Below are 16699 nucleotides of genomic sequence, written 5' to 3' on the forward strand. Positions count from 1 at the left end.
GACCAATTCTGTGTAACTATTCTAGAAGAAGTGAGGCAGCAGTCTGAAGGACCTCTTTTCAAAAAATCAACTGAATAATTTAAAATATTTCCCCCTGATGTTAAAGGTGATGACATTCTTCAAAGTGAGCAGCACCATTCCAAGGCATCCTGTAGAACTGCCTCGAGAATCTCACTTTTCCTCCTGAAGTAAAGCAGCACTATTCAAAGTCATCACTTCTTGAAGAATTGCCACGAACTAACGTACTTTTGCTCTTGAAGGCCATTGTGATGTTGTGTCTCAAAAAATCAGTCAAGAACAAACAAATGAGAAAAAGCAAAGCACCTGAGTTTATCGAGTTAAGTGATGATGATGAACATAATCTGAATCATGCACCTAGAAAGCAAGCATTTGAGAACAGTGAATGCTCTATATGGTACATGGTGTAAAAAGCGGTCCCTTAGCGATGTGATCACTCAAACGTTGGAGCTATACTAGGTCTTATGCATCAAACATCAAGGTTTGGAGGAGAGATCTGAGTGAAAAAGATGCAATCTCTTTGACTGAAGCTCTTTGCCAGAATTCTTTTCAATACAAAAGGTTAAGGTTTTTGTTACTATGATGTCTTTATATTTGAAGTTTATAGAGTAAAGAAGAGAGAGCCCATCAACTACATATGAACTTGTTTAATTGCATCAAGTGTGTTCACATGGAACTAGAATGTAAACATACTCAGAAAGAATCCTTTAGATTGAATAGATGTTCTGATCTGAATATCAAGGTCACTACTGCTGGAATTTGCAATGGGATGTACATGACAATAGATATTATATGGATGTTAATTAGTTCTAGCAATTTATCACTTAATTAAATTTTTTTTTTTACTTGTTTCTGTTATTTCTTGTGGAAAGTTTAATTTTTTCCCCATCTTAAACCAAGTGTTAGCCCAAAATAAAGATGTTGAAAGGATCAATTCCGTGACTTGCAAGATGCCAATAACTCAAATGAGTAATTCAAAGGTTCCTTGAGTACTTTTTTTTCTGAATGAACAAATTGGCAAAATGAGTGTGTTTAGTTTGTTTACATGGTGAGTCAATGTGGGAAGAAAAGTTGGCTTATGCGATGGTTTAGGAGACTAGATGTCTATGTATATATCATCTCTCGCACATCATGTGAGTCTTACACAATTGTGATGCTCACGTGTTGTGAGACAGATAATGCATCTGCCAAATGCATGAGGTAATTAATTGCTCGAGTTCAACTTCCCAATGCTGTAATTAACTAATTATGTTGATGGCAAGCGACAAAATGTTAGTTGTAAAAATGATTGGGCGAGAGTATAAATTCGAGTGCAGTTAGATTTACTCATTGCTGCTTGAAGCAAGGTCTAGAGCAGGCTTTTCTGGAACTAAATATAAATTGTCATAATTTAAGATAATGGAAATGTTAATAGTAAAGACCTGCGTTCTCGAGCCATTCATAACGATTATGCACCAAATCTAAACTTTACATTAAGCAGTTTACCGAAGTAGGTTCACTGATCATATAATAAAAAATAAAAAAATGGAACTATTACTTTTATTTAAAATAAAATAAAAACTATTACTTTTCATTTAAGAGTGTATTAGATAAATATATCCTATACATATCTGTATCTATTTAGCAATCAGCCCTTTCGTTTCTTTGATACCTCCTAGTGTTCTGATCAAAGTGTCCTACCGTATTTTCAGTGACTTTTCTGAACATCAATGCTTCTTAAATTTCCAAAGTGTTGTTTGTTTACCAGGGAATCCATTTACTGAACAGGTCAAAAGGAGCATTTTTGTCTCCTGAGATGCAAGTAAATCAGGGAATTGAAATGTTGTCTGGTGATAATCTTGTTGCAAAAACAGAACTGAGTGAAAGTCATTCATGCATAATTATCAAATGTTCCTATTACGCAATAAGATCAAATTCTTTTTTACAACAAATGTAAACAGTTCAAAGCAGGAAATACATAATTTTCATATTGATTTCGTTCTCAATATATCTTTCTGATACCATATTGTATTGATGATGCCTTTTAATAGACAGAAAACCTCACTAAATATCGTAATGTGCCAACAGAACACAAATAATACATCTACATTATCCAGGAGGAGGCCAAGACAACTAGAAAACCCAAGAGGAGTTTCCCATAAGTTATTGATCTTATTCGGAATACAAGTGTTTAAATTAACAATTCTTTGGAGGAACAAAATTAAGATTTTCAAGAACCTTTCCATGTTAAGCATCCAAGGTCTAAATTAATAATTCTTATACAAAATAATATCTTATTTTCCTCATAGTTCAACGGAATGAGTAAACATCTTGACAACATCACATGCAACAAAATATCAACCAAATTGCACGATGCCAGCAAACTATAGTTTGTTCCTGCATCATTATATTCTTGCAGGATTTTTCTAGAAGGCATCATGTCAAACCTCGATTTGGTAATGAAGACAATTTCTCTCACTTGGCCATTACGATTGCACAAAATTATTCTCCTCAGAAGCTTCCTTCCTAAGAGCTTGTAGCCTCTCTTTCAATATCTTACTCTGTTCAAAGTTTGTTTTCCGCTTTATAGCTTTCTGTCAAAATTTTGAAAGATCTTAATACAAAGGAATTACAAAATAAAGACCTAAACCAAAGAGAAACTGAGATCCATAAAAAACTCACTTCCTCCCTGAAACAACGATCAAGCTTTATTTTGAGATTTGTACATTCGCCAAAGAATTTTCCAATAGGATGGTCTATATGGCACTTCTGGAACTCTTCAATAATCTGCACAAATCAGATGATATATCAGTCAGACCAAACACTTATCCGCTTCTTTGCCATCTTCCAACACCACTTGATTTGAAAGAATGGAAAGTTTCTAATGAACCAAACATGATAATCAAAATTATAACACAAACTTTCATGGTTAGTGATGCAAAAGACAGGTCACTTTAAAAATGTTCCCATGCAAATTATTTTGACTTCTCCTGCTCACAGTTGATGATAAGGTGTTCATCACAAAATCACATTCCCCCTTATTGAACTCTAGCCATATCCCAACCATTCATATATATATAGCCCTCAGAGGTGGACACCACCACCTTGCCCGGGCTTTGGAAACCCCATTGAAGTAGAATTCCCATTCCAAGCCATCCTGTTTGCTGAGTGCCTCCCTATAAATATATATATATATTTTTCAACCAAGCAAATTTAGCCTACTGTATGGTGGTGGAGGATTATGTGGTTTCCAGGTTTGTTCCCAAAACGTCCTTTCAACTTTTCCAGTGATTCTAGACAGGATAGGGACTAAAGAGAGGCATTAAAATGGGGTTATAATGTATCCATTCTATGATAATTCTGAAGAAGAATTATTGAATCAAGGGACCATCTGTTTTATGAATGTTCTGTAATCCAGAGAATTCGGAAGCAGATTCTTAAAAAAAGCCTCATTGACAGACCAATAAGCGGATGGAATGATGAGCTAGATTGGGCAGTTAACAAGTTGAAAGAAAATGGTTTAAGACAGACTATCTGCAAAGCATGGCAAGCTACAATATATCACATTTGGAAGGATAGAAATGAAAGAGTTTCACAATGGTCAAGTTAACAGTGAAGAGATGCTGCTGAAAGAAATCCGTGCTGATGTGAGGGGCAGAGCAGTGACAAAAACAAGAATGAAGAATTCAATCCAAAATGGGATTTGTGTTGTGTGTGGAGGCTGCCTTGCATTATTCAATGATTTGAATTTAGCTTGTCTGTTTTCTTTTTGTTAATGGCTGTTTTGTTTGGTTTAACTGTAGTGCAGCCGGGCTGCTTTGGTTAAATGAAAAGTTAACTATTCATCCAAAATAATAATAATAATAACCAAGAAAATGCACAAATGCATATATGCATCCAGTCATTCAAGTTAAACCCACGAAAATAAATATTAAAAACAAGAAACTTATAAGCATAACATATACTTAGTTGTGAATAACAAGTAACAAGTAAAGCTAGTAGGCGAAGATGGACTCACTTCAGTGCACATTGGGTGCTTGTGTAGCGTTAACGGGGGATGCATTCTCCCTTCTTTTTATCTTTCAATTAAAATCAAATTCAACCTGTAGCCCCCTGCAACAGCAACCACCAACAAAAATATTTCAACATTCAAATGCAACTTTCACCAAATGAAAACAAACCATATACATCACATTCCGCCTCCATTTTCTTCCTAAGAAAATTAAAAGCATAAAAAAAATAAAAAGGTAATATACTCCATTTTTTTCACATAGCACAAATTAACAATAGAAAATCTGGAAGTGCACATAAAAAATTGGGAGAAAAAAACACACACACACACACAAAGAAAGCAAAGCCCAATTTATTTATTTGTTAATACATATAGAAGCAATAGAAATGGAAAGGTCAATTATTCATCAAAACCCAATGAGAAAGCAAACACACAAATATGAACAAAGCCCAGATTTTTTAAGAACATACACACACACATAAACAATAGAAATGGAAAAGGATACATCATACACCAAAACCCAATAAGGAAAAAAAAAAAAAAAAAAAAAAAGCAATTGTGAGGAGTAAAAAAGATTTGTTGCATCATCGAGCAACACACAAAGTTTCAGGCAATATAAGATGTTATTGACGAGCCAAAGCTGTGAGAGAGAAGAGTGTATACCTGGCAAATGGAGGTACGGTGAGAGAGAAGGAAATGGTGAGAGAGTCTGAGGAGCTAGACAATGAGAGACGTCAGAAACGAGCAGAAAGAGAGAGAGAGAGAGAGAGAATGAATGAGAGAGTTTTTTTTTTTTTTTTTTTTTGTGTTAGTCTATGTTTGAAAGGAATAATAAATTTACAATTTTTTGCTTAAAATATTTGAATTTATAATTGGATAAATTTATAAATTTATTACCGGTGTAAATTTACATTTATGTTATTTATTTTGTATTTAATTTTATTTGCATTTAGTTTATTTATGAAATGATAAAGGAAGCGAGTAGATGATGGTAATTGCATGTGAAGGAAGAGAAACAAATAAAAAAATATATTTTAATGAAATGTTGAGTAAAATAAATAATATAATATGAGGTGTTTAGAAAAATGCTTATGTAAAATAGAAAAAGTAGGTTTTTATATTAAAATAGATAGAAATTTTTACACAAGTTAATGCAAATGCTCTTAAGTTCATCTATGATGTTTGTGTAATTATAATTTATAGGCTAAAATATTATCTTCTTTCCTAAACCTTGTCAAAAAGTTCGTTTTTTGTTATTAAACTTTGTAAAATGCTTTTTATCAATAGTTTAGAGATAATAATAGGGACAAAAATCAATATTTTATGAATGAGAAAAGAACCTTTTTTATTTTTAGTTTAATGACAGAAAGTGAAATATTTTCAATAGTTTAGAGATTAAAAAAAAAAACAAATTTTTTAAACTTTAGGAATGAAAATCAAAATTCATACAAATTTTAAGCACCAAAATAATATTTTATAAGCAAGAGAAAAGAAAATTGGTGTATTTTCTTAATGTTGAATGAAAAAGAACCCTGATTTACCTTCTCTAAAAATTTTGGAAGTTTAATTTTATCTAAAGATCCATTTTTAAAAAATGAAAATTTTGAAGGACCGAAATGTGTTTTTTTTAAAATAAATCATACTTCTTTGAGGGAAGAAAAATTCAAAGGGATCAAATAGGGACATAGTGGCCCTTATGGGCTTGGTCATGCATATGACAGTGGTAATTACAATGAGAAGGTTATTACTCATAAAGATTGCCTTTATTTGGATTGTTCTCTGTAACTCATAAACACTGAGTCATAGATGGATTTGTTAATGATAGCAGATTCATTAGCATGCCTCAATGAAGATGTACTCAGGTCATGCACACACTGCCCATCATACGCCAAGAATTGGTTTCGCTCAAAGCATATCATTTGCATGCTCAATAAAGAAGTGCAATTCAATTTCTAACATATGGAAAGAACACACACCATATCATTTGCATCTACTACAAATTATTAATGGGGAATTTAGATTATATCTCTGGTGCATTAATATAAACTTTTCTTCCATTTTCATTTTGGATTGAAAAGATTGATAATAGGAGTCTCAATTAATTCCAGATCAAACAAGTAGCTAGTAAATGTTGGATCTTCTATAAGGCCAAGAAAGAGCCTGAATCTAGGCCACATATGGCATACCAATGATTTTGGAAGTTGGATAATTCGTGTGAAACAGCATCAAGTAGAAGAAAATGTCATAGTCAAACCATTAGATCCATTCATATTAAACTTACTCGATTGGAAGAAAAACTTTGAAACATGTCTTTTGACTTTCTTAAGTACGTGAGAACATTAGAAAGCCAAATAAAAAAACTCATAAAAAGAGTTAATTGTATATCCGATACTCAAAAGCAAAGAAAAAACAAAACCTCTGGCAAATGAAAGGGATTTTGTAGAAGAAAACCAAATTCTCCTCAGAAAAATATGTTGCAAAACTCTAATGCTATGCAATCAAAACTCCTACTGCTCTTTGCCTTTCTTTTCCATCTATTGTATAGCCAAGTTTAGGGGTGTTCGTGGTACAGTGCGAATTTGGGCCATTTTTAGAACCATACTTTACGGTGTGGTTTAGAGTTTAGCCAAAACCATAACCACACTACGGGTTTTTTAAAAAATTAACCATAAAACACATACTATATCATAAGTTAGACCACGTTTGAAACATATTGCATTTCTAACAATTCGAGCTCAGTAGACTCGATTTACCCAGGAAGCTGACGTGGAGAAACTAGAAAATCGAGTTTACTGAACTCGATTTCTATACATAGAAATCGAGTTTAGTGAACTCAATTTCTGTGTACAGAAACCAAGTTTAACAAACTCGGTTTCTGTACATAGAAACCGAGTTTATTAAAATCGATTTCTATGTATAGAAAATCCAGGGAACGCTCATCTTCTGCTCAAAAAATCCAAAGAACGAAGAAGAAAGAAGCAACGGAGAGTTCAAAATGAAGAAGAAAGAAGCAACGAATGAAAACCCAGGCGCCGATTCTGACCAAACCCAGGCGCCTGAAGCTTCATCGTTCGCGGCGGCGATTCTGACCAAACCCAGGCGCCTGAAGCTTCAGGCGATGCAAAACGCAGAGATCGGACGTGTTCGCGGCGGCGAGACACGTCCGATCTCTGCGTTTTGCACCGCCTGAAGCTTCAGGCGCCTGGGTTTGGTCAGAATCGCCGCCGCGAACGATGAAGCTTCAGGCGCCTGGGTTTGGTCAGAATCGGCGCCTGGGTTTCATCGCCTGCGTTCTCTGGATTTTTTGAGCAGAAGATGAGCTCTCTGGATTTCTATACATAGAAATCGATTTTAATAAACTCGGTTTCTATGTACAGAAACCGAGTTTGTTAAACTTGGTTTCTGTACACAGAAATTGAGTTCACTAAACTCGATTTCTATGTATAGAAATCGAGTTCAGTAAACTCGATTTTCTAGTTTCTCCACGTCAGCTTCCTAGGTAAATCGAGTCTACTGAGCTCGAATTGTTAGAAATGCAATATGTTTCAAACGTGGTCTAACTTATGATATAGTATGTGTTTTATGGTTAATTTTTAAAAAAACCCCCACACTACACCTCATTTTTGCGATCACATGTATGGTGAGATGTATAAGATGCAATTTGATCAGTTTGAAATCAGTATATTTTTCAAATTTTAAGCTTTTCCTACCCAGCCCAAAACTGATTTTTCCTTTTGTTTTGGGCCAAGTTTTAAACTATTAAACTAGTTTTTTTTTTATTTTGGGTTGGCTTTCCCAATCAACACTTACTTGGATTATTAAACCTTTTTTTTTTTGAAAACCAGTGTTATTAAATTATTAATATATAGAGAAGGTGTGGTACAATGCATTGTTACATATAGTGCGGTGTGGTTATGTCATTTTGCGGGTGGTTTTGGTGCAATTTTTGAACACCCCTAGCCAAGTTAATGGAAAACTAAGCCAGCACTGTCAACTATCAACCTACTCCAAGACAACAAAAAGATGGATAAAATAAATAAACGAATGCTTGCACTCTAAGAAGAAAAGAACCATCTTCAACTCAATCCTTTAGTTGCTTCAAAACACACTACTTTTTTTTGGATGAATTACACACCACTTCCTCTAATAATATATTTTTCTTGTATACTAATAAATTCCAAAATGAGCTAATCTTTTAACCAAAAACACAACAATGTTCATACAGACACAAAGTTCTTTCAATCCTTCAGTTGCATCAAGACACACTACATATTTTGGGATGAATTACACACCACGTCCTCTAAACATATGGTTTTCTTGTATCATAATTCTAAATGCCAAAATGAGCTAATCTTTTTAACCACAAAAACAGCAATATACATACAGACACAAAGATATTTCTATATATTTTGTACATATTGGAACCCTCGTGAAAACACCATGCAAAGGAGAGGCTTTTTATATGGTGTCTACAAAAGACAACTTGTATCAATTATATGTATGTACCAAAACTCTCAAAATGCCATACAAAGAACCTCAGCCCCAAGCCTTCAACAAAAGAAGCTTTCCTCTCAAATCTTGCTATACAAATCCCCAAACTTGCTTTCTGTGATAATTTCCACCGTGTTTCCCTCTGCTTTCCACGAGAATTCAACACTATGCTAACTATTTTTGGTATATTCTTGAATCAAAAACTTCATGAACGGACGACACATCTCTCATACCTTGTAATGAAACTGGCTGCTCTTTTATACGAGATAAAAGGATGGAAATTTGCTCATTTGCAATATCTAGCCTCTCCTTGGACTTGGCGGATTCTGTTACAAGAGTGGATACCATACTTTGCAATATCTGAATTCTTTCTGCATGATCACTTGGAGTACTCTGAAAAAGCTTTGCAGAAGGTGTACTGATCCTGCGCCAACGGATAGGAAGATACCTATCTGGTATCTGAAAGCAGTTTCCTGTTGAGAAAACTCGAAGAGCATGCCGGCAGAGAATTCCAGAAAACTCAAAATGATGGCAGCTGCAACTGATGATGCCTTCCCTAGGAGCCCAATAGACTTTCCGGCCTCCCTCAGCTTTTGTGTGGTGTCTTACAAGAAAACCATCATCCATCTGAAAGGATGCATAGTGGGCAGCCAGAACAAGTTGTTCTTGTAGCTTAGAGAAGGCAAAAGGAGTGAGGATAGTGGCAGCATGGGATTCCATGGGGGCCCCTGTCTTCAAGCAAATATTTTGGAGATTCTGTTGCATTGTTTGTTGTTCTCCAGCTTGATCTCTGAAATCCACAGCAACTGCTGCCTGCTTGTGCAAGTTTTAATTTAATAAGAAGGAAAAAACTTAACTAAGCCCAAATCCCAATTAATAAGGAAAGAAAATTTTTTCCAACCAATAATTTTGAATCATTTTTACTGTTTAGACGGTTTTTCATCAATCTAACAAACCAGAAACAAGTTGCGAATTTCATACATAATGAATAGCCCATAACCGCATCAAAAAGGGGAGCAAAGTAACCCAAATCATGGAGATCAATATTAAAATCAACTTTTCAATAATGTGGCAATTAAGACTTTATTTAATATGATAGTCTTGGTATGACAAATACTTCAGGGTAAGGACAAGTAGGCACTATTTAGAGGGATTAGGATAAATTGCACATCAATTCAGCCAATACTACCTTTGGTGAATGGCAAAAGAGTAGTTCTTTTTGCTCACCATACAGCCTTCAATACAACTTGTCTGTTTGACATGATTCAGTTTCTGAAGGGCCCTACGTTTTGGCATCTTCAGATTCACTAGGTTACACGTGCGTTCACCACAATAAGGCAGGGGCTAACAGGTTCAATATAATTTTTTAGAGCTTAATTAGGAACATTAATAACTGTTCCTTCCTTTCTTTGTAGTTGTTACTATCTTTCTTTTTACTTTTCTTTGATAAGGTTTTGTGGAGAAAAAAACAACAGGCCAAAACCTTGTGAACATAATAAGTAAAGTGCTGGAAAATCTCCAAGCATTTCTGTTTCACCAGCATCTAGGTAAAAGGGACAGAACACTGGGGCTTGCCTAGATAAATTTCATAAGAGCCTACACAAAAAGTATAATCAATTATAGGACCTTCATATGCTAATACTCTTGTAAAGTTACTCCTGAATTAACAGCACTTCAAAATCTTTAAGTGAGACCAAGTAAAATGTGGAACATTGTACTCACTACGCACTCTGAATCATGACCATGACTTGAGAATACAATAAAAAACAACAGCAAAATATTAATATCTTAATCTAAATAAATAGCAATAGGCCAATAGTAAAAGAGATAGCATACTTGTTCAACAAAGTGTGCAAGCCGGGTCTGTGCACTCAAAAATCTTTGAATGAAAGCGTTAATTGACTTTGACTGGCCATTCGTTGTCATTCCCGCAAAGAAATGGGTTCTCAAGAATGGTAGTGCCCAAAGTAAGCGCAACCCATACAAGTTGGCTATATGCCTATTAGCATGCAACCCAAAGGAATTTACCATCTCCATCCAACCAAGTTCAAAATCCTCAATTGACTCCAGATTATAGATTCGAAAAAACTCTGTCTTCCACTCATTGTAACGTTCTCCCAGTACAGCATTAAACCAGGACGGAAATTTCCCTACAATCATCCATATGCAAAGTGCGTGTTTCGTCATAGGCAATTCAAGGGCTACTGCTTCTTTGAGACACATATTTTGATCAGTTAGAATTGTTTGCGGAGCCTTCCCGTTCATAAACCCCAAGAATGCCTTCCAAAGTTCCATATATACAATACAACACATAAACACCAATGTCAAATTGGGATCAGTGAAGCTATTTAAAAAAAGGAAATGCATGTGAGCATGTGCAATATATTACCCAACAGTGAAGAGAAATTTTCATACTAAATATAATGCCTTGTCCAATTAGGATGACAGGAACAACAGACCAATAGGCATTGAACAATACCAGGAGGTGCTCACTGAGCATTTATTGGGGAAAAAAGAGAGTCCCAATTTCATACAAATTGTCCACTACCAATCAGACAAGTAGATGCTCAGTGACCATTTGGACTGGTCCCCATCATTTATAATTGTAACATAAAGAATATCAAGTCCCAATTACAGAATTCCCTCATGTGAAAACTCAATCGACCAGCATTATTTTGTGCATGGTCCAAAACCTAACTGGCTATCCTAAACATCCAGCTTCAAAATTCAAATTCTATGTTCTATCCTTCAATTAGCCCTTTGATTGGTTATGCCTCATACGAGAAAAGCAATTGATTGAATAGTTCAATTAAGATTTACAGCAGTCACATGTGCAATATAAGGTGACAGATTAGGGGGGAAAACCCATAATTACTTTCAGTTATTACCTTCAATGCCCATGAAAACGACCTCAAATTTTCCTCACGCAAAAGGACGCAGCCAAAGAAGCAAGGCATACCATAATTATTCATTCCAACCCATATCCCAAGCGGCATGTCAAATGCAGTCAAGCGATGTGTTGTATCAAACACAACTGCATCACCAAAGATCTCATATGACTGGACAGATGAGGCATATGACCAGGTGATGTTCTCTAACCTATTGTTTGAATCAAGTGTATACTCAAACTTGAAGTTGGGGTCTCTCTCCTTAATGTTTCTGCACATTCTTAATAAGTCTATGCTCTCCTCTTCTGGATCTAATTTCCTAAATGATTGGAGCAAATTCCTAACATCCTTTTCAGTGAAAGGCAAATATCCTGGCTCCACACACTTCTCAAGCTCCATAAGTTTTATCATCTGGTGCACAGAAATTCCTGTTTTGGCAAACATAAGGATTCTGCTCTTGTCTGTGTCTGAAATGGTCCGGTATGCAGGAAGGAAACGAACTTGATTTGGTTCTAAGAGCTCATGATTATGGTGGTTTAGAAAACCTGTGATACGCCATTCTGAAGCCCCTAATTCTGTTGACTTGCTTATTCGCATGTACGCTTGACATCCACAACGAGATGATTTTCGGTTTCTTTGAGGTTTACTTTCATTTGAGGCTTTGATGGGGGTGTTGCCAGCACGGTGACAGACAAAGTAGCGTCTAGTGAGTCCTTTACCAACCCCATCCTTCCCCTCTGTGCGGTGACGCCGGATTGAGAAGCCACATCGCTTTGCAAATTCACTATAAAATTCATAAGCAGCATCATGAGTAGCAAATCTTTGCCCCATATATGGAATTGCATCATTAGTGGTTTCTAGGGAGAGCCTAGTTTCATCAGGTGATTCCTCAGTGCTACTGGTATCGTCCAAGGACAAAGATCGTTGATCTGAGGGATCATCATAAACCACCAACAACGGTCCAGCCTCTTCAGACATTATACTTTCTCATTAAACCACTCAATACCCTATGTCTTTTTAAAAAAGGAAATATAAAAAACAAGACAAAACAAAAAACCAAAAGCCTTGATTAGCCAAACCAGTCCCAACAGATGGAAAGATGCATCATAGAACAGAGAAGAAAATAAAAAATTGAGCCACACCAAATATAAGGGGCATAACAACATATGAACACATGTATTCACAGTAACTGGCAACTAATCTAAATGCTGGTCAACAACCAAGAAAAAAGGGAAAATAATAGAAAAAAACCAGTAATGATGATGCTGATGATTAAATAATCAACCCAAAACAGTTTTCCTACACATAAATTCCAGATTTTCATTGGAAATAAATAAATAATAAAAGGCATGTTGTTGGTTAAAATAACAACACTCATTATACAAAAATAATAATTCTTGAGATTTCTCAGATAGTTAAGTCACCAATTTAGTATCACACTATTCTTTTTCAGGTTTTAAACGTTAACATGCTTCCTCAAATCCTACAAAAGTGAGGAATATGGACTTTTAAGTAATTAAAGGCTATAACCTCAGCAAAGTAGAGGATTTCTCATATGTACCAGAAGTTTAGAGGCGCTTCACATTTCAAGCATCCACCGACCATCCACTTTTCCATTGTAATTCAATACACTCACTGCTTTGTTTGTTTGGAATTACAATCTCAGTGATTGTCAAAGCTAGCAAATTGAAACTGGTAGCCCTAAAGGCACAAGTTGTAATCTTCCTATTCACACAATTGTATTGAGAGATCGGGTAAACAAATGCAAGAACTTGGAAGTTGATTATGTCATATGCCCTCACAAATTCCAAATATGAGTCAAGTTCTTATTTGAACAGACTCAATATTTATGTTGGACCTATTCAGAGGGCAACGAGGTTTTATAATAATTATAATTTAAAAAGTAAGCTGAGTTCATTGCTTGTTGATCAACTTTCAAAAACATATCCGCAAATGTTACTTCGCAGTTCAGGTTTCATTCAAGCTAAACTCTTATCTTATAGTTACATCTTTGAGTTCCTGAAGAAAGACCAAAAAACACCAATCGTTTGTAATGAAATTTCCATCTATTGATTTCTGTGCAATCCTGTCAGACTTTTCCATTTTACCTCAGAATTAGATTGCCACTCTAGCTCTTTTTCACATGCATTATGTACATGTACAGCTCAATTCAATCACATATCTGATGCATTATGCGAGAGGATAATTATTATCAATAATGGGAAACCCAAAATGGGATTTGTGTTTACTTACAAACAAAATTACGTAAACACTTTATTTCTAATAGACTCTGACTGTAAATATTGGATACAGACACACAAAAACATATACACATTCAGCTCAATCAATCATATTCCTAACACATTCTGCAAATTTGAGGACAACCCATTACCAAAATGGAAAAGCCAAAATGGTTTTTGTTTTTATCACAAAATTCAAAATGAAAATTATTTTTAAGAGACTCTAACTGCACATATCATATATACATACAACTCAAGTCAATCACATTCCACAAAATTGAGGATAACCCATTATGAGAAATGTAATACTCCAAAATGGGCTTTGTGTTTCTCACAAAAATTTCAGATGAGCACTTCATTTTTAACAGACTTTGTCTGCACATAATGTACATAAACACACACAAACATATACAATATAAAACTCAGTTCAATCAAATTACTAACACATTCTGCAAAATTGAGGACAACCCATTATCAGAAATGGAAAATCCAAAATGGGATTTGTGTTTCACACAGAAATTCACATGAAGACTTCATTTTTAAGAGCCTCTGGCTGCATATATTGCTCCAAATTAGAAACAGAGACAAACATTACTTTTATAGATATAATAACCATGTCTATTCACACACATATACATAAAGAGAGAGAAAGAGAGACTGTTTTAAGAGGAGGAAAATATTAAAGAAAGATAAGAGAATGGTACCAATTGAATTCATGGGAGCAATCCAGGTGAGGTGGATTGGGAAATTGGGAGTTGCCCTAAAATGCGCTGGGAGGTGATGAAAGCCTTTTTATACTCCCTGCGCACTTTACTATCTGACGCCTCCTTCCTTTGTTCCCAAACATCTTCCCCCACTTTTTAGGACTCTATAATACGCATGTCCAAACACTTTTCCTAGGTTTTTTTTTTTTTTTTTTTTTTTTTTTTTTTTTTTTTTTTTTTTTCACAAAGGTTTGGTTGAGGTTTCAAAAAAAAGACGTTACATCCTCAATATTTTATTGTAAGGACACGATTTGTAACGACCCGACACGATTTGTAACGACTCAACACGATACTGGGTTCGCACGTAAATAGACCCAAACAATATGATTTATAGAGCGTGGGTGTAAAGAACTAGGCTAACTTTTGTATAATAAAAAGATTCACCCTTACGTATATTGAAGGCCTAGAGGTGGCACAACAATCGTTTTCTTTGGTAATTGATATAGTTCTTTTTCTCTCTTTTTGTTCTTTTTCTTTTGTATGTGTTTTTCTTTCTTTCCTTTTCTGTCCCGATCCCCTCTTGCATGTTCTTCTTTCAGTTTATATACTACCCTTTGTGTTCCATCCTCACCGCACACGTGTAGGTTGGGTTCAGAGGATTTCTTTCTGTCCCATCTAGCACCTCTTGGAACTTCCTATGGGTAGCTGTAAGGCTGCCTCCTTACTGTTCAGGTATCACCTCCACATTAATGCGACCAGAGAGTTGGTTGAGAGATAATTAATGCGGAGGCAGCTGTAGTTATAGATATTTGTTTGCCTTATTTCTTTTACCCTTGGTCTGTTATCCTATCTTTAGTGGTTACATAATTCTGAGGTCTGGTTGCAACAAGACCGCGTCCTGATTGGCCTCGGACGCATACTGCCGAGGAGTATGGCATCCTCGAACGGATACAGAACTCTACCTTCGTGATATTGACTACCACCCCCCTTCTGCAATTGCCTTGTGACTTGACATGGCCTCCTCGGACGGATATGCATCCTCAGATGGGCCACAGGCCCAACAATCCTGACCTTAATGGGTCTGTTGATTGACAGACCCCCACATTTATAATGTCATAAAAAAATCATAAGTAGTACATTATTATTGGTTCTAATCAATCAGTAACTATCTATCAAAAATATTATGGACATAGCATTTATCTTGAGAGAATTGTGACTGCTTAGTTTTGTTTTGTATTATTCATCAAAAAAAAAAAGTTTTGTTTTGTATTTATACAAAAAAAAAAAAAAAAAAAAAGATAAATGTTATATCTATAATTTTTACAACAAATGCTAAGTAGTAAGTTATTACCATCTAAAATTTGTTGTAAAAATATTGTAATTGTAGCACTTCTCAAACAAAAAATAATAATAATTACGAATGAGTTTAATGTAATTTAGGCTAAGGTGGATAACTTAACCAACTATAGTGTTGTATTTAACCAACTGTAGTCATGTAGTGCTGTATTTAAGCTTTGCATTTTTTTTTTTTTTTTTTTATAATTTAATGGTTACAATAGAATGAGGGGATCTAAACCATAAATTAAGAGGTATCAATTGAGTTACAAGAGTCCTAGTAAACACTTTTTTTGTTTTTATATCTTAGAATAATTACATTTTAAACCTATAACTTAGAGATGTAACAAATTAAATTTTGAAATTTCCAAAAAATATTAAATTAAAGTATTAAACTATGAATTTTTTTTTTCAAAACTTAACAATTTAAGAGTTTTTCTAAGCCATAACAAAAAATTACGATATTCTCAAATTAGTCTACTACCTCACACGTGACACGTGAGCTATTAAAAATAAATAAATAAAAGATTATGGTGAGCTCATGTGAGAGTGGGTAGGTTAATTTGGGAATATATATTGTAAGATTGTGATTTTTTTTTATCCCCAACTTTATTGCAAAATAAACCACGGGTTGTGTTTGGAGTTTAATATAGGCTAAGAGACAAGTTTGAACACTCCCTAAGATAACAATTAATTAATTTCTGCATTTATATATAAAGACCTCCAGGGGAGTGCCATTTCATAAGTCCTCTTAAGGGTGATGTAATTTATATTTTTTTTATTATATTTAACAATAGAAATAGTTTGATATGTCTTGAGAGCCCATAGTTTTTGGTAACGTATTAGCAAGATATATATATATATATATATATAACAAAAATTTAAAAGTTAGTTTATTTATTGAAGGCTATTTATAAAATTTTTTTAAAAAAAATTAGAACTTGAGACAAAAAAAAAAAAAAAGACTAAATAAACTAAAAATTTGTGGCCAAAAAGACATCATATCATTAAAAAAAATCTATAAAATTCATT

At 34.6% G+C, this 16699-nt stretch overlaps 2 protein-coding genes across 4 annotated transcripts; both read right to left on the bottom strand.

Moving 5' to 3' along the window:
- Nucleotides 1–2084: 2084 nt before the first annotated feature.
- Nucleotides 2085–4823, bottom strand: LOC126716071 (uncharacterized). The gene is made up of 4 exons (XM_050417024.1): nucleotides 4673–4823; nucleotides 4016–4110; nucleotides 2680–2784; nucleotides 2085–2591 (listed from the first exon to the last, which is right to left on the bottom strand). The coding sequence occupies exons 2-4, from the start codon at nucleotides 4058–4060 to the stop codon at nucleotides 2484–2486; spliced, it is 258 nt and encodes an 85-aa protein (XP_050272981.1). The 5' UTR covers nucleotides 4061–4110; nucleotides 4673–4823; the 3' UTR covers nucleotides 2085–2483.
- A 3379-nt stretch (nucleotides 4824–8202) lies between these two features.
- LOC126716072 (protein FAR1-RELATED SEQUENCE 11) lies at nucleotides 8203–14470 on the bottom strand. Of its 3 annotated transcripts, none has more exons than XM_050417025.1 (4): nucleotides 14333–14470; nucleotides 11389–12401; nucleotides 10337–10780; nucleotides 8203–9313 (listed from the first exon to the last, which is right to left on the bottom strand). In XM_050417025.1, the coding sequence occupies exons 2-4, from the start codon at nucleotides 12364–12366 to the stop codon at nucleotides 8675–8677; spliced, it is 2061 nt and encodes a 686-aa protein (XP_050272982.1). In that variant the 5' UTR covers nucleotides 12367–12401; nucleotides 14333–14470; the 3' UTR covers nucleotides 8203–8674. The 3 variants fall into 3 exon arrangements, with proteins under 3 accessions (XP_050272982.1, XP_050272983.1, XP_050272984.1); XM_050417026.1 differs by having other exon boundaries at nucleotides 11389–12395; nucleotides 14333–14469; XM_050417027.1 differs by lacking the exon at nucleotides 14333–14470 and adding an exon at nucleotides 12950–14284.
- Between the last annotated feature and the right edge of the window lie 2229 nt (nucleotides 14471–16699).

This window comes from Quercus robur, chromosome 2 (assembly GCF_932294415.1).
Source record: "Quercus robur chromosome 2, dhQueRobu3.1, whole genome shotgun sequence".
In the NCBI taxonomy this organism is placed as follows: Eukaryota; Viridiplantae; Streptophyta; class Magnoliopsida; order Fagales; family Fagaceae; genus Quercus; species Quercus robur.

Coding starts and splice junctions, on each gene's coding strand:
- LOC126716071 (XM_050417024.1), bottom strand. CDS start 4,060: ATGCATCCCCCGTTAACGCTACACAAGCACCCAATGTGCACTGAA. Junction 2,785..4,015: donor AGCACCCAATGTGCACTGAA/GTGAGTCCATCT, acceptor TGATTTGTGCAG/ATTATTGAAGAGTTCCAGAA. Junction 2,592..2,679: donor ATCGTTGTTTCAGGGAGGAA/GTGAGTTTTTTA, acceptor AAATTTTGACAG/AAAGCTATAAAGCGGAAAAC.
- LOC126716072 (XM_050417025.1), bottom strand. CDS start 12,366: ATGTCTGAAGAGGCTGGACCGTTGTTGGTGGTTTATGATGATCCCTCA. Junction 10,781..11,388: donor CGTTTTCATGGGCATTGAAG/GTAATAACTGAA, acceptor GAACTTTGGAAG/GCATTCTTGGGGTTTATGAA. Junction 9,314..10,336: donor TTGCACACTTTGTTGAACAA/GTATGCTATCTC, acceptor TTGCACAAGCAG/GCAGCAGTTGCTGTGGATTT.